The sequence below is a fragment of the Globicephala melas genome, chromosome 3 (genome assembly GCF_963455315.2).
Source record: "Globicephala melas chromosome 3, mGloMel1.2, whole genome shotgun sequence".
NCBI lineage: Eukaryota > Metazoa > Chordata > Mammalia > Artiodactyla > Delphinidae > Globicephala > Globicephala melas.
The window spans coordinates 38,303,134-38,321,895 of record NC_083316.1 but is presented as its reverse complement, the minus strand read 5'-3'; the positions used below and the strand labels follow the sequence as shown (position 1 = coordinate 38,321,895).

The 18,762-nt window shown below is 36.3% G+C and overlaps 1 protein-coding gene across 1 annotated transcript in view; it reads right to left on the bottom strand.

Moving 5' to 3' along the window:
- PARP8 (poly(ADP-ribose) polymerase family member 8) overlaps nucleotides 1-18,762 on the bottom strand; it is a 182,310-nt gene that overhangs the window by 35,720 nt on the left and 127,828 nt on the right. Inside the window, exons 11-15 of the mRNA XM_030881971.3 lie at nucleotides 18,613-18,679; nucleotides 13,663-13,788; nucleotides 12,584-13,148; nucleotides 10,906-10,956; nucleotides 10,705-10,800 (exon numbers count right to left, since the gene is read on the bottom strand). Coding sequence (XP_030737831.2) covers nucleotides 10,705-10,800; nucleotides 10,906-10,956; nucleotides 12,584-13,148; nucleotides 13,663-13,788; nucleotides 18,613-18,679 — 905 coding nt within the window. The remainder of the gene's footprint in view (nucleotides 1-10,704; nucleotides 10,801-10,905; nucleotides 10,957-12,583; nucleotides 13,149-13,662; nucleotides 13,789-18,612; nucleotides 18,680-18,762) is intronic.

The window sequence follows — 18,762 nt, the reverse complement described above, 5'->3', positions numbered from 1 at the left end:
GAAACAAATGAACAAACATAACAAAATATAAACAGAGTCATAGATACAGAGAACAAACAGGTGGTTGCCAGAAGGGAGGTAGGTGGTAGGATGAGAGAAATAGGTGAGAGAGATTAGGAGGTACAAACTTCCAGTTACCAAATAAATGAGTCACAGGGATGAAACGTAGAGTGTGGAGAAGGTAGTCAGTAATAATGCAGTATCTTTGTATGGTGACAGATGGTAACTAGACTTACCATGGTGATCATTTTGTAATGTATAGAAATTTCAAATCACTATGTTGTGCACAAGGAACTAACGAAGTGTTGTATGTAAGTCAATTATACTTCAAAAACAAACAAATTCGTAGTAAAAGAAATCAGATTTGCCGTTACCAGAGGTGGAGGGGTGGGGGGAAGGGGAATTGGAGGAAGGTGGTCAAAAGGTACAAACTTCCAATTATAAGATAAATAACTACTAGGAATATAATGTACAACATAATTAATATAATTAACATTGGTGTAGATGAAAGTTAAGAGAGTAAGTCGTAAGAGTTCTCATCACAAGGAAAATATACTTTTGTTATTTTATTTTCCATTAATATGAGATGATGCATATTCACTAACTTATTGTAGTAATCATTTCATGATGCATGTAAGACAAATCATTGTGCTGTACACCTTAAACCTATACAGTGCTGTATGTCATTTATATCTCAATAAAACTGGACGGGGAAAAGGGAAGAAATATCACTTTAAAGAATTAAATTTCTAAATTTAGGTAACAATTAGCAAATAATCATTTATTGATACAGAGTCACAAATATGATTAAAAAGTTCATTTTAGTTAGTTTTAGGCACTTGCACTTGGAATGATTTAGCAATAGATGAAAATATCCTTTAATTGGAAAATCCACCTCGCCTGCTTAATACACATTTGCACATGAGATGCACTAAAAAAAAAGCAGATACCTAAGCTGGTGATATACTAATTAACCACAAAGCTGTGTAAAACAAATATAAAAAGGAGAATTCCATTTCTTCCTAGGTAATTTTCTCTGGAAGAAATAGCATGACTCTGCTTACTTGCTACCCAGCTCTTGAAAGATTGGTTTTGTTGGAAAGACTTTTGACTTCAATAACCTCCTGGAGTCAACAGCACTGAAATATACACTCTGCAATTGCTTTGGAAGAGCTCTCATCTTTCAAATCTGATACAGTGTCATCTGCCTGATTTATCTTATCTCCCAAGTTACATTGCATTAGGTAGCTGATGAGGCCTAACACGATGCAGCCTGTGGTGCCCGGCACAGCAGACAGCCGCATTTGTTAGTGCCATTGCTCCTATGTTCACTCATTTCAGAGGATAGTTTCATCTACTGCTTAACTAGTGGGGAAGGATGGCCCCATTCTGAGCATCCTCTATGTTCAGAATAGGCCCACATGGTAGCTTTGCAGACAAAAAGCAGGACCAATCACACAAAGAGTTCTGATTGACATTCCCCAAAGAGAATCTTCAAAACAAATAAATTGATAGATTTCCTTTGTCAGCCTTAAAAGGACAGTTTGATTCTATTTCAGAAACATCAGGAAAAACTACCTATGGTAGGAAACTAATTGGAAAAATTTCTTCATCCAGCCTCAAGCGATATATACTGCTGCATATATTTGGACATACTTAGAGCAGACTGTTCAATTTCTACTACTTTTTCTTTTACTTTACCATTTAACCTATTCTTAATCTATTTTTTCATGTGTATGTGCATGTATGTTTCCTCCTCAACTTCCCCCGCTGACATTGGGTTGCTTCCTTTGTTTACTTTAGGGGAGCATGGTATGGTCTGAAATAATAACATCAACCATTTTATTGCATATTTACTATAGTGTCAAACACTGTACTGGTGTCTGAGGATCGTGAAACTATACACAAACAAGAACTCGGGGAACATAAACCTTGGAAATCGTAAAGGGCCATAGGAATTAATACGTGTACTCTACCGGACACCCAAAGTTCACTGAGGAGGTAAACAGAGACACAGAAGGTACTTCGTTTTTGATAATACTACTGCCAAATAACTTTTTTATGACTAAAATCCATCAATCCCAAAGCTGAACATCAGGATAAGGCTCATTTAGTATATATGAGTAATGATTGGTTTTTATTTTTTTATTTGAACCCTGGATAATTAATTATACTTACTTTGTGATCATCCTAAAATATATGGATGTATGTATGTGTGTTCACACACATATTCAGGGAATATAAGTAGAAACTACCATTTTGGTACCAAATTGTTGCCTTATGCAATATAAATGAAAATGAAATAAAATATTCTGCTAAACTAGATGGGAAGATAATTTTTTTGGAAGATAATTATTTGAAATTTGAATATTCTATCACCACACTTTGTAGCCAATCCTAGGTATTCATGTGCCACCCTGACTTTGTCTCAAATGATTTTTTACCAATTTCACCCAGACCTCCTGGTCTTTATCTTGGCTAACAGATGAGCAACAACAGTTCAATGTTTTCTCCTGAATTACTATTTCATCCCACTGCCACATCTATTTACACTCAAACCTCTAAATCTCCAAATTACACGGACTTACCAGCTGACCCATTATTTTAAAAAATAAACCTACGTTCTTAATGTAAAGCTATGGATTAATTACTTTATAGACACTCCTTTTCTTTCCCGCATTTTTTTTCACTGAAAAGTGGACTTTCTTCCCATACTCAAATTTGTAAGGCTGATTTCTAGGAATATCCTGTTACTGCAACTGTTTGAAGAAGGAAATCAGGTACGATAGAAAACTTGCTTTTGGCGGGGAGAAGAGAAAGTTTGCTATCATACTGAAAAATCTGAAGTAGAACTACACATTACATTCTTATAAAAATAATTTTATCTTCCTTTTTTTTATTTGGTAAGGAAAGTGCTATATTATGAATTTCTTTGATTATTCGTGGAATAACCTTTTTAGACATGTTCATTAGCATTTGGAATTTCCTCTTATAACGGTTCTTTTCTTTTAACATCTTTATTGCAGTATAACTGCTTTACAATGGTGTGTTAGTTTCTGCTTTATAACAAAGTGAATCACCTATACATATACATATATGCCCATATCTCCTCCCTCTTGCATCTCCCTCCCACCCTTCCTATCCCACCCCTTTAGGTGGACACAAAGCACGGAGCTGATCTCCCTGTGCTATGCAGCTGCTTCCCACTAGCTATCTATTTTACATTTGGTAGTGTATACATGTCCTTGCCACTCTCTCACTTCGTCCCAGCTTACCCTTCCCCCTCCCTGTGTCCTCAAGTCCATTCTCTATGTCTGTGTCTTTATTCCTGTCCTGCCCCTAGGTTCTTTAGAACCTTTTTTTTTTTTTTTAGATTCCATATATATGTGTTAGCATACAGTATTTGTTTTTCTCTTTCTGACTTACTTCACTCTGTATGACAGACTCTAGGTCCATCCACCTCACTACAAATAACTCAATTTTGTTTCTTTTAATGGCTGAGTAATATTCCATTGTATATATGTGCCACGTCTTCTTCATTCATTCGTCTGTCAATGGACACTTAGGTTGCTTCCATGTCCTGGCTATTGTAAAGAGAGCTGCAATGAACATTGTGGTACATGACTCTTTTTGAATTATGGTTTTCTCAGGGTATATGCCCAGTAATGGGACTGCTGGGTCGTATGGTAGTTCTATTTTTAGGTTTTTAAGGAACCTCCATACTGTTCTCCATAGTGGCTGTATCAATTTACATTCCCACCAACAGTGCAAGAGGGTTCCCTCTTCTCCACACCCTCTCCAGCATATAGGTTGTAGATTTTTTTTTTTTTTTTTTTTTTTTTTTTGCGGTACGCGGGCCTCTCACTGTTGTGGCCTCTCCCGCTGCGGAGCACAGGCTCCGGACGCGCAGGCTCAGCAGCCATGGCTCACGGGCCCAGCTGCTCCACGGCATGTGGGATCTTCCTGGACCGGGTCACGAACCCGTGTCCCCAGCATTGGCAGGCGGACTCTCAACCACTGCACCACCAGGGAAACCCTGTAGATTTTTTTGATGATGGCCATTCTGACTGGTGTGAGGTGATATACCTCGTTGTAGTTTTGATTTGCATTTCTCTAATGATTAATGATGTTGAGCATCCTTTCATGTGTTTGTTGGCAATCTGTATACCTTCTTTGGAGAAATGTCTATTTAGGTCTTCTGCCCATTTCTGGATTGGGTTGTTTGTTTTTTTGATATTGAGCTGCTTGTAAATTTTGCAGATTAATTCTTTGTCAGTTGCTTCATTTGCAAATATTTTCTCCCATTCTGAGGGTTGTCTTTTCATATTGTTTATGTTTTCCTTTTCATTAGGTACCATTTGTTTACTTTTGTTTTTATTTCCATTTCTCTAGGAGGTGTGTCAAAAAGGATCTTGCTGTGATTTATGTCATAGAGTGTTCTGCCTATGTGTCTTCCTTTCTTTTTAAAATAGCAACTATAGAGGTAGCAATATTGTGAATAATTTATGTACTATTTAACACCATACTAAGTAAATCCCAGTGAATTTTTAAAGTAACAATGTTATTTCAATCATTTTTTACTTGAACATTCTATAGAGTATTCAAGATATAAATGAGTTTAATTTTGATATAACAATTTGCCAACTAGTTTTTGTAGATCACTGACCCTCTCCCATGTTTATCCACATTTTATTTGAGAGGAGTTCAAAATGTCAACACAAGATGGCGTACTAAAAGAAAGTTCTCAAATTGTAAGTAATCAAGATTAGATGTCTCACAGAAAGCACATCCTATTCAAGGAAAGAAACTGATTCATTTTTCCTTAATAAAATATGCAGTTATACTGTAATTAGCATTCTCCCACCTTGAGCCAACTTCCAGCCAATACCGTGCTCCCAACAAATTCTGCTATAACTGTATCATTTGCACAGAAAACTCCAGCATCAATTCAAAGTAAAATAGAGTCATTGAATAGCTATCGCTAGATAAGTGAAATTGTGTGTTTTATTAAACATACTTTAATGCAAAGTATGTATGCCTAAATATCACCCAAAATGTACATTATTTACTAATTCGAGTTTACAATAACTCTATTAGTTTCAATTTATAAAATATTATCTATTCTTAAGGTTATACTATTATATTGCCTTCAAAAAATTAGTCCCTATAATGTAAACTGCAAAACCATGGCAATTCCCTCCTGCCATTACACATAACATACATAATATATCTGCAATATAATATTCATTATGCACCATTTAAAAACATGGGGAACTTTATATGTCCCTAAGTTAAGATTCATTTTAGAAATTTTTAAGCTAAGATGAATACATTTTTAATTTTATTTGAATCAAAGCAATTTAAATGTGAGCAGTAAAAACATGTTTCAAAAAAATGGCTTTAAGCCCTAAAGAATATTTTAGAACCTAACTGCACTTTAGAAACTTTGTGTTTTCAATGAATTTAAATTACTTCCTACTGAAAATAGAAATGACACAACTCAAGAGAATCTAGCTATGTATTTATATATAGCACAGTGTAGGTGAGTGGTTTTCAAACCTTTTTTTGCCATGGTCTTTTTTTTCAAACAAAATATTTCATGTAAGCCCAATATATAAAACAGATAAAAGTGGATACTGTTCCAGTTGGAGCATATGTGCACAGTTCAGTTCTCCTAGCTATAAAACAGGGATAAAATCAGATCTAGTTCACCAGGTTGATAAAAGGACTAAGTGAGAAAGAGAACCAAGTGAGATATGGTTTATAAAATCTCCTTGAGGTATACAGAGCCGTTTAAATATTAACAGTATTAGGTAACCTGGATAAGCTGTCTCTTCTACTTGTTTTAACACAATGTATATACAAAAATTAGTGTTTAATAAGAATTTTCATTGAAGCATATCATGAAGTGGTATTTTTATTTTCATACCCGCAGTTTATCAAAATTCTTAATTTGTTGCTACACTATGTCTTGCTAAAAAAGAAATGAACAATGTAAATACAACTTCATAATTTAAAAACAAGTGTTGAAAACATATGAGAATAATTAAGAATATCTACTGGAAACACAAAACCTATATGCCTTTAATTCTCTGTGTTTCCAGTTTTATAGTCAGTACTTTGGGTGCTTTTCATGGTTCGGAAGACAGACACATTTGGGGTAGGGAAAGATTTACTGTCCATTAAGAAAGACAGGAATCCCACAGAGATCAAGACAGATCCACAATAAAATAGGATCAGGCCTGGTTAGTCCCCACTATACATGGTGATCTCTATTGCCCGATAAAACTAAAGTTGTTTGAACATTAAAACCAATTTCTGTTCAATTTGGATGTAAAAATAATTATATTTTTGAACTGAAAGTTTTTTGGCATAACTATTTAGTTTAGCCTTTATTTCAGAACTTGAAATGTTAACTTCTACAAAATGCGTTGAGGGGGAGCAGGGAGAAAATAGCCTATGCTTTTTCATCCATTCTTTAACATCAGACCTAAATACAAGAAGACCTACCTGTTTTCCTCAAGGTAAAATGGGACATACCCAGGTTGACCCCCACACTCAGTTTCCAAAAAAATGGTCGTGGGAGTGCCTTATACTATGACCAAATTATAGCTGGGTATTGTTAATTTTCACTTTGAAAATAAGAACCTTAGTTACAAACATTTGTCTATGGTCCACAGCCAAGACTGGACCACAAAATTATTAGACTCGCAGGTTTCTCTGACCTTGCTTTAGTAGGAAAGAGCATTATTCTCAAGAGGTGACAGTAGCATCTCAGGCCTGATAATCCAGAGCAAGTAATGTGGGACATTTTCACACAGCAGGAGAAGAAAAGGAAATCATAATTCCCACATCACATACTGATGTGAGAAACAGGAAAGTCTATTAACCAGGGACACAGAGAATGAGCCTCCAGTATCACTGACAAAGTTCCAACTTTGTAGGGATACTAAGTCACACAACCACATGAGTGGTTTTTTCCAACAGGATTCAGCAGCTCACGTACAGGGTTCAAAGAAGACAAACACCTGCATTGATCCGAGAACTGGGTGTTTAATGTGACACTAACAAAAAGACAAGGGCACTAGGAACTTATAGGCTGATAAAAGCAGTGGTGATTTTGGCAGTAAATCCTTGTTTTCTTGTTTTGAGGACACACTTGAAGACCAAAATCAACATTTTAAAGCATCTCCAAGACAGTCCAGCGCATTAACACTCTAGCTGATTCCAAAACGTAGAGAACCAGGGGTTTGGTTTTCTGATCACAATGCAGACTGTACTGCCGAACTGCAATTCTGGGACTCTGAACAACCCGCCTGATACTGTGAGTTTTATGCAGATCCACAGCACTACATGTCAGGACTCACACCTGAGAGTGATATTTATAACCTTTATAAACAAAAGAGAAAATCAGAGCATTGTGGTATTTCTAAATAAGTAGTGCTTCATGTTGCAAAAGTGTGACATGCTTACCTAGACCTCTGAGTAAAGTGGCAGAATAGGAAAGGAGTAAAATTTTAGGACTTTTGGGAAATAGGGGTAAAAGGGGACTTAGGTTATTTAAAAAACAATCAGCCTTGAAGAAAAGAGACAAAATATAAGAAACAATTTGAATTTTGACAGAGAAAGATCTAACAAACGTAATAAACATTAGGCAGAAAAATCTATGGAAATCGAGTTTTATGTAACCTATTCAATCACCCTATGGGGCTATGACTTATCCTCTTTATAGCTCGAGGATTTACTGCAGTTTTTAATGTGTTATATGGGCTGAATATTATATTTGTAATAATTGTTATACCTTATTGAAATTATACACTATGTACATTATTGAAATTATAGTAAAACATATCGCGATGTAAATATAAGAAAGAGAGAGAAAAAATGAATATATACCTGATTTAGGTGAAGGAGGTAGTTTTGTTTACTTTTCTTCCTTTGACTATGAGATGTTTCTCTATTTTCATTTCCTGATCTGATTTCATATGTCACTTATCTTACTATTTAAGAAACCAAAGTAAGTTTTCTGATTTCCTTAGATAACAGTCTGAATTGAAGCAACATAAAACCACCTGATAACTAGCTATATTTATTTAGAAAACGTTTTCTCTCTTGTTTACAAAAGCATTTCCATTTCTAGAAAGAGACAGCAAACTTCATTGGTGCAGAAAGATAAAGTAAAACAGAACTTGAAGCAAGGCAAAGAGAATACTAACATCAACTATGATATTTCTATCACCTATTATAGGAATGAACTGACAGCAATTAAACCGTAAAGAGCAAACTCCCAACAATATGTGTGGTAAATTTCCAGGACATAAAAGTAGTTAATTCAAGCACATGAGTCAAGAGTAGCATCACGATTAAGAACCGTGGCCTTGGTGCCATTCTGCCAGGGTTTGAATCCTGTCCCTATTACTTACAAGCAGTGTGACCTTAAAAAAATTACGGTTTCCCTCATCTATAGAGCAGGGACAGTATTAATATCTGCCTAATAGGGTTATTTTGAGGATTAAATAAGATAATCCATATAAGGCACTTCAAAAACATGATTACATAAAAAGCATTCAAAAAGCTTATGCCATTAATAACATTACTATTGTCTACGGCAAGGAAAATGCCATTGCCATGGATCAAGAAATAAATCAAGAGCCACAGATGCACAACCACGAAGTAAAAACAGGCCTCCTTACTGGGATAAACTGACACGGTTAAAGCATCCTCTCTCCTCTCATCGTAACTATACATTTCCGTGTATTGACTAAAAATAACAATCTTGCACAAATATTTAATAAATTCTGATTTAGTTAAGTTGGGTTTCGGAATAACAATATATCTCTTTGAGAGGAATACCTGACTGTCAAAAAATAGCATATGGAAAAAAAATAGCATATGGGTGGCAAGAAAAAACTCTTTTATGTGTTTCCCATAAACAAATAAAATGAAACAAATATATCATAAAGCCTGAGTCGTTATGGTCATAAATGGATATTATATATGTTTTTTAAAGTATAAATCCTGAAATACAAAAAATTTCTAATAAAAGTACCTATTTCTAGGCTTTGCAATTCATCTTTTCAAACATATATTCCTAAGGACAGGACAAATCTCTCTTAAAAAGTGCAACAGAATCTAGTATGGTGCGTTATATTCATAAAGCCTTCAATAAATGTTTGTGATGCATTTTTGAAGTCAGACAAAATCAGGTTCAAAGTTCAGCTTCCACTCATATAGCTGGGTGATGCTAAATAAATCGGCTAATCTCTTTAAATCTTAACCGCCTTATTTGCACCATGGGCACAAAAATACCTACCTAAACCACAGAGTTTTGTGAAAATCAAATAAAGAAGCAGTATGCAAAATGTCTATACAGGGTGCCTGGCACACAGTGCTCAAGTCATCTGCAAACAGATTGCTTTAGTTTTTCCTGTCCAATATGGATACATTCTATTATTCTTCTCTTCTTAATTGCCTGGCTAGAACCTCCAGTACAATGTTGATTAGAAGTGGCAACAGCATCAAAAAGAATAAACTACTTAAAGATAAATTTATCCAACGATGTGCAAGACTTGAACACTGATACTAAAAAAACAGTGTAAAAAGAAATTTTTAAAGATCTAGATAAATGGAAGGATACCCTGCATTCGTGGATTGGAAGGATTAATATTAAGATGGCAATACTTCCCAAATTGACTGACAGACCCAAAGCAAACCCTATCAAAATTCCATCTGCCTTTTTGGCAGATGAGCTGACCCTAGAATTCACATGGAAATGCAAGGGATCCAAACAGTGAAAGCAATATTATAAAAAAAAAAAGTTGGAGGACTCACACTTCTTCATTTCAAACTCACTACAAAGCTACAGTTAATCAAGACAGTACAGTACAGGTATAAGGACTGACATACGAATCAGTGGAGTAAAATTAAGAGTTGACCAGTAAATCAAAACATCTATGGTCAAATCATTTTCAACAAGACAGACAAGATCATTTCATTGGGGAAGAAGAGTCTTTTCAACAAATGGTGCTTAGACAACTAGATATCTACATGCAATAGAATGAATCTGGACAACAACCTCACACCATAAGCAAAAATTAACTCAAAAAGGATCAATGTCTTAAATGTAAGATATAAACTATAAACTCTTTGAAGGAAATAATTGGATAATAATTCCAATTATCCAATTGAGATATAGGATATTGGATAATTCTCCCCAAAAACACCACTTATACTTTGATTCTTATTTCCATACTCAATAATGCCACAAATGTGTTAGTGAGTTGGCATTTTTTCAAAATCTTTACTCTAATTCTCCAGATTCTACTACATACCACTTCTAACTGGAACTACCGTCTACTCTCTGTATGAACTATCTTTAAATTGTGCTTTTTTGAAAAAAGTGTTTACAAGTTTACATATATATACATATCGATGTGGATGGATATAGAGATAGATGAATAGACAATGAAGTGATAAATAAGCACATGTGAGAAATAAGAAACATTTTGCTAATATGAAACAGCTTGATCTTTCACAGACTCCTTCAGAAATAGTGACTCATTGGTCAAAATTATGACTTCGTGTATTACGTAACTGGCTCAATAGAGACTATTTACTGTAAATGCAGTTATTTACTTATTTATTTTTATATCTTAACCCTCTTCATTTATATTCTAAACTGCCATTCCACCAATGAGAACTTACCCTAAGCATGGGGCCATTTTGAAACACATGTGGCTCGTCACAAACCACACAGTATTCGTTCAACACGGGGATCCGCTGTTCAGCAAACTCAATTGTCTGAATAAGACAATAAAGAGAAAGAACAAAGTCAAGTTCATGAAGGATTTGAAAACCCACTAAAGGCTAAACTATTCCTACAACGGATGGAGGCTTGGCTCATACCTGCACTAGGAAGCCACGGTCTCGTATTGGAATACATTTGGCACCATTTGGCTATAAAAAGCAAAGGAGAAGAAAATAATTTTTTAATTAGGAAAATATATAAATTATAGCCTTTTACTTTCGCAACAGTGAATACAGATGTGATCTAAGATCACCTGTAATGTGAATTAAATCACTGATTATGACATCGAGATTTTAGAATTTAGTATAATGCCCTTTCCTCCATTACGATTGCAATCTTTGTTTAAACTAAATGAGCAGCATTCTTAATTTCTGATCTTCTAATAAAAATGAGTGGCATCTTTAAATGATCACAAAAACTCGTTGCCTCTATTACTCATCACTGATTGCTCCCACTTCCTCATTTAGATTATTTTAATCTCATTTTACAATCAGATAGAATTATTTCTCCAAGGACGTACTAGACAGCTGCTGTAAGGGGTACAATACTAAACTACTGTATTAGGCTTAACCATACAGGAGGACATTAAGACATATTCTTTTACAGAATATCCAAAATTATCTTTCTTAGGTGAAACTAACCATGGGAAACTTTCTACTATGTAACTCTGACATAATTACTTTTCTATATGTCTTTAATACTTAGTTTTGAGAAGAAATGGGCTTTGGGGATATCCACCTAAAATTACCAACATACTCATATACATTTTCTTAACACAAATAAAATTTCATGGTAAAATTTACAATGTAATTTTAGAAATAAATCTATACAAGAGCACCACAACTTTCTGAAAATGTATCTTATTTTTTTTCAGTTTCATCTATTGCTTGGTATATCTGTATTAATAGTTAAAGAGTTAAATACGTTCCTCCCTAACACACACAAACACAAATTTACTAAAAGCAAACAAAACTTTTTGTCAATTCTTTTATGTAATTAATATACATAAGATAGGTCTGTTTCTTTATCTGAAACTGGCTATAATGCTGATTACTCTAGAGGTAAACTTTGTGTAAGACTGACTCCCAATAAATACCACCCAAAGTACTTAAGCTTTAATACAGTCACCTCCCAGGCCCATCTCCCCATGCAAAACAGCTTCAGGACAAAGTGACTTCAGTTTCATAAAGTAGACACTGAGAGCAGCTTTAAGTGAGGCTCCGGGATACAGCTGTAACTGTTACTTCTCTCCACAAGTTCATGGGCAAAGTTGTCCTCTTATATACAATAGGAAGGACACCACTCTTAATTATTGGAAATAAATAAATAAAATAAAACATCAACAATTTTTATTCTAAAAAAAAAATTATCAGACAAACTCTGAGCTCCACTACTTTTGTGAGAAAACCAGAGATTAGATAAACCTACTTAATAAAACATTAAAAATGCTATGCTTGCTTAAAAGGACAGGCTTTGTGAATCCAATGGACTTCCTTCCATTTTTAGTAGCATTCATTCCCGTGACAGGACTCTGGACTAGACCTCACATTGACAGCCACATTTATTTTTTCAGAATCAAAACGAACATTCCAGTACCAGTTGCAAATGTCTGGTATGCAAAATAACATCCAAAAGAAAAAAATTGTAAATTTTGAAAAACAAAAACAAAACTGTGCTTCTTTCCTTTCCCAGATCTTACAAAACAAACAAACTAACAAAACCCTCTACTGCCCCTTAGCTGACATTTAAGAACTCAAGATGAAAATATGTACGCACAGCAGGCTGGGAAGATGAAGATGATGATGGTGTTAAGATACCAATGAGCCCTGAGGTAAGAGAGAGCCTCCGGCCCTCTGCGCTGGGTTCCTTGAAAAGCTCCGTTTTGGATGACTTGGGGGCACTGGAGTAAGACTTGCTGAGCAACTTGTGACTCTTGAGTCCATATAATTCTTCCATTCTGAGGTTACTGGAATAAGACCTGCTTAGCAGTTTGTGAGGCTTCAGGCTGGCGTTGTGCTCACAGCGCGGGTCTCCAGAACAAGAGCGAGTCAAGAGTTTGTGCGACTTGAGAGCGAGGCAGTCCTCCTGCTTGACGGCTGCAGGGCAGGGACGGTTCAAGAGCTTGTGTGACTTAATGGTCGTCACCGCCTGCTCAGCCCGGGGGTCGCTGGACAGCGAGCGACCGAAGGTCCTGTGTGGCTTCGGGGCGCACACGTCCTCCGTCTTGACTGTGCTGGAACAAGTCCTCCGCAGCAGCTTATGCGTCTTGGAGATCCCGTCTTGCTCCGATTTCAGTTTGGATTTGCTCTTTCCACAACCAGGGGGAGGATAACTTGGCGACCTTCAAAATGCAACAATTAACAGGGCAAATCGTGAGTGCAACAGACCATGGAGAACGCTTGTCGGGCTCAATCAACTCAACTCTGTTACAAATACCATGTCTTTTTAATCCAGCTTATCCAGCCAAAATGGAAACCAAATATGTATGGAAAGATCACGGGGACTGAAGTCTATGTTTCCTGGAAAGCAAAAAGGGTTTGTCCAGTTTGTTTTTCCCTCCTACCTATCCCAGAGCCCTGTGAAGGACTAATTTTGGTAGGGAAAACTCTATGTGATTAGAAACCAAACAATGTAAATTTAGTAAATTTAACCCATGTAAAGGAAACACAAACTCAAAACATAGAAATGAGTATCCGTGTTTTTTGATGGAATGGATGTAACTTGGTCTGTTCTTTAAAGTCATAAAGAAAATAAACAGATGCCAACACTGTAGCAATAATGCTTTGAATTAAATAAGCATGGAATATCACAGGTGCAGCGTTTAGTAAGACGATGGAAAGACGTCTGTTACCCACCTGCGCAAGGTAGAAAATAGATGCAGGGGAGACTTCACTTTCTTCTCTGACAGCTTCTTATTGTGCAGGCAACTAGATTTTTCTTTGCTCTGTTTCCACTGCTGTGTAACAAATGTCTGCATGATTCTGTCAAACCAAAGGTAAGTTTGTTATCACAGTTCCAAGGTAATTTAATATCAGATTTCTATATGGATTATGTAGAGAATGCATTTATCAAAGGAAAATAAATGCATGGTAATTAGGCGGAGTTTAATTTTGAACCATACAAGATGTCTTCTTGTGTAGGAAAGCATCCTATAGAAAATTTCTACGATTTTACTGTGTTACGATTAATAATTAATTAATTACTGTGACATAATTAAAAATACAAACGATTAAGAAGTTGATAAAAGAATAAGGATATAAGGAGATTTATAAGGACGGCCTTTAGGATCAACACCTTTAGCTGAGGTGGCGAGAGAAAAGTCTGAATTATTTTGTTGGTGCTAGCAACACAGGTTTTAAAAAATGTTTTGTTAGTAATTATGATCTATTAAGATAAAGTAAAGTTCTGTTCCTTCTCCTTGATTTGCTTATGTATTTTTCTTCATGAGAAGGAAAACAAAATGAAAGTACAAAATCGTAAACAAAAATAAGCCATGCAAAATTGACTCTATGGAGAATTAGGAGGTCAGCAAGTTTTACGTTCAGCACAGCCGCCATTCACTTTAAAATGTGCTGGTTTTTTAAAAGATGGTGCGCCTCTAAGAATTTTTAGTTCCTATCCTAAGGCAGGAATTTGGTAACTTCTGATCTCAATATTTTCTAAGTCAAGACCATGGCATCACTGTTTTGTGATAAAGAATTCTAGAACGTCAAAGGTGGATTTAAGAAAGACACAGCCTTGTTTTCTGAGAAGGGTCTCAGGCTGTGACAGCTTCTCTGGATCCCGTCCCTCCAGTGACAATGGAGGAGAGTCCCTTAAGGCTGATACTTAAGTAGAGGCAAAATTTTACAATTAAACATTGTGCGCAGTAAATTAAACACTTTGATTTTCTTTCCCAAGTCAATTCAGCAGGTCCTGCTTTCCTGCTCTTTTCAGTTGTTTCTAACACAGATTGCTTTTGGACCAGGAAGATGGTACCAATATCTACTATTTACAATACAGCAGGGTGTGAAAGAGGAACTTTATATACAGATTTTTTTTCTCCTTCCACACATTTCACAAGTAAGGTGAGGAAATGAAATCTGTCCAAGTTAGCCTGGATTGTAAGCAGAGCTGTAACACCTATGTTGTCCAACACGGAGAGACCTATGTTAATGTATGTTATTCAAAAGGGGCAGCTGTGACTCTTAGCACTAGGCCAATTATTATTTTCTTGAGATCCTTCAGGTCTCACCACATTAACTCAGATCGCCAGAAACTACATCACTCAGACTAACTACCCCAAACTTTAGTGAGCTAGCTTAGTTGAATTCAGAGGAAATGTGCAATTATTTGCGGTCTTTTTAGCTGTAGAGGTAGTGAGGAAGAAGGGGGTAAAGCTGCAGTCAGTGATGCATGATTCCAAATTTGCAGTAAATTCTCCCTAGAGCTCAGGACGAGGGAAAGTTCTTATTTTCCACTTAATCTTTGAAGGTTTTTTTCTCCCAAGATTTCATCAAGATTTAAATGTAACAGTAATATTAAGGTCATCATTTTCCCTTGTACTTAACCTGAAATCTCCAGTGACACCACCCTTTGTACCAAGCAGATTCAGATTCTTTTCCTCCTATGAAAAATTGCCATTCCTGTGTACCACTCCCTAAGAAACCAAGCAAGTGCTTCTCTGATTCTTGACAGGCTAACTGGAACAAAAACTAACAAGTAAAAGAGCTAAAATTGTTCCCACTTTCATATTATATTAGCGTTCTAAAGTGTGACTTCAACATCTAAAACTAGTAATTCTTAAACTTGCACACCCAAATCCCCACATGTTCTTGGATTCGAAAGGGAGGAGTTAACTACCTCCTATAAGAAATTCAATATAGTGTTTCATTTCAACTGTGATCTGAAATATACATATGAGCACGTTTGGTATAATGACCACCCCCTTATAATACAGAGGCACCGAGAGATTTCAGTGCTCACACTGGTGTTTGAGTTTGTGCTGTCACTAAGAAGAACTACTATAATTGCCATTGGCTGATGATAAAAGAAGGGAAAAAGACTTCAAGGTAAATTATACATTCACATCAACTGAAGACCGGATGAGGTCACAGCCAGCTATGTGAACAAAGCTTCCAGAGTAGTTCAGAAGAGAAAGGGAATACACGTGGGTAACATGATGATCTTCTACATGCTGAAATGGGCACTATAGTAGTCAGTACTGTGTTCAAACTGTGGTGGTGAAATAGCTTCAGCGAAATGACACCACCCATCAAATTAAATTAGTATATTAATTTGAAATTTGAATGTTTCATTTCGATTTGCACATCAGTTATAAATTGAATTTTGTGTTATAAATGTGAACTCAACATATGAAGAATTTACACCATACTTTATGTTTGTATATACTTCAGGCAATGTTGGAGATTTGCAATGTATTTTTTTCCTTTTAAAAACAACTTAAGGGGCTTCCCCGGTGGCGCAGTGGTTGAGAGTCCGCCTGCCGATGCAGGGGACACGGGTTCGTGCCCCGGTCCGGGAAGATCCCACATGCCGCGGAGCAGCTGGGCCCATGAGCCATGGCCGCTAAGCCTGCACGTCCGGAGCCTGTGCTCCGCAACGGGAGAGGCCACAACAGTGAGAGGCCCGCGTATCGCAAAAAAAACAAAAACAAAAACAGAAAAAAGCAACTTAAGTTTGATCAACATCAATTCAACATAAAGTCACACACAGTTTAAGATTATTTCCATAGTCTGTGATATGCTTCGCCTTTGATTGACAGATACCCTATTCAAGGCTGATCACTTTATTACATCTGTTTGGGGTCAGTATTTTCTCTTTCAGGCTCTTTTAATGACCTCACATTTCCCCAATATCCATTCAATGATGAAAATATATTCCAAGCCTTATTAAGACAAAGGAGTATCTAGGATTATATGAGAGGCAGATTAGTGGATGGATCAAAAGTATTGATATGGAGTCAAATTCTGGCTGTACCACTTTCTCAGTGTGTGAGCTTAACCAAGTTGCTTAAGCTCCCGGGGCCTGGGCTTCATCATCTAGGAAACATGGAGAGTAACAGTACCTGCTTGATAGGGTTGTTGTGAAGATCAAGGGAGCTAATATATGTCACTATTCTAAGTGCCTGACATGTAAGCAGCACTGCATAAGCATTTGCTGTTGCTGTTGTTTAGACTCTTACTGCCAGAAACACACAAGATAAAGAATCACGGAACAAGTTTAATGTTTCTTATTTCCTGAGCAAAAACAAAGGGCCTAGATTCTAAATCTGCCTTCCTAACTTGCTGTATGTTTCTGGAAAATAACCTCTTTATATTTCAATTTCCTCTTATGACATTGTGAGGATGAGATCAGATTTTGAAATTTTATTATATATAATTTTAGACTAGAAGATCACAGACAAACCCAGTTATTTATAATCAAGGAAAGAAACTAAATTAGTCTAAAATTTATCAAGGGTCATTAAACAAAGTTCTAGTTCATATACCAAACTTTTCATATAATTAAAATCTGCCCATAAAAGTAAATAACTTTTTAAAAATGTTAAACATTTGGGTGGAACTATTAATAAAATGTTACATATTCTACAAGGTGATTCAACAGTGAATACAGAGTATAGCTTTCCTTAATTTCTCAGGGTGGGGATTACACATATAATTTCTTTTTCTCAGCTCAATGTCATTAAGGGTAGGAAGCTATCTATTCCTAGACTTCTGTGCTTTTATAATTGTTGTCTCATTTGGACCAATGGCATTTCACCCCTCCCCCCCAAAAAAGTTCTTAAGTGGCTTACAAAAGTACATAAAGTAGAACTCCGGACTTTGAGTGATAATCATAGTCAATATAGATTCTTCAGTTGTAACCAATGCACCACTCCAGCAGGAGATGTTGATAATAGGGAAGCTATGGGCAGGGGCATATGCGAAATCTCAGTACCTTCCTCTCAATTTTGCTGTGCACCTAAAACCGCTCTTAAAAAGATGAGGGAGAAAATTGGATGAGGGAAAAAAATCATAGGGGGGAAGAAAAAAAACATGTGCTAAGATGAGGTGGTGGCCAACTTGAATGGCTTAACATAGAAGGCAGGCTCCATGCTTAGTTCCAAGACCTGTAAGATACTGGCTTGAAAAACAAAATCCAATCGAAAAAACAAAGCCAGTTGCACTGGAAAAGGATACCTAATCCGGTACAGGAAACTGAGAAAATTTCCCCTGTGATTTTTTTTCCCTCACCCAATTTTCTCCCTCATTTTAAAAATTATTTTTAATTTAATGACTTTATTTTTTTAGAGCGGTTTTAGGTGCACAGCAAAATTGAGAGGAAGGTACTGAGATTTCGCATATGCCCCTGCCCATAGCTTCCCTATTATCAACATCTCCTGCCGGAGTGGTGCATTTGTTACAACTGATGAATCTATATTGAGTCCTTAAAAAGAAAACACTGCATAATATACTGTGCTAAATATATGTTGCAAATTGAATTTAGTTTCAAAGATGTGGAATTCTAAACATTAAGGGTTTATCTTCTAAGTTTTCTATGCCCACCTCCTCAGGTGGAAGGCAGGATGTTAGAGGGAGGAGAGTGAATCCAGGGGGGGCAGATGGAAGGAATCTGGCTCAGTTCTAAAGTGAGCTCTGCCAACTAAATTATTGATGCAGCTCTTAGCATCAGGACGACTTCCGCTCCTGAGGCATGTACTTCAAAAAGCTTTGTTGAATAAAAATGGGGCAGGGAGTGGTGAGCAAAATGAGAACTCAGTTCTCTTTAATAGAAATTTGTTTTTTAGTCATTGGAAAACTTACTTTTTCAGCTGATGTCCCAGTCCAAATCTCTCTTTTGTGGAAATCTGAAAGACATCAACAGTGGGCACTGCAAAGGAAAAAAAATCAGCCTAAATGTTGAGCTGAAACTCAACCATCAGCCAGGAAAAAGTCTGAAAAGTAATATACATA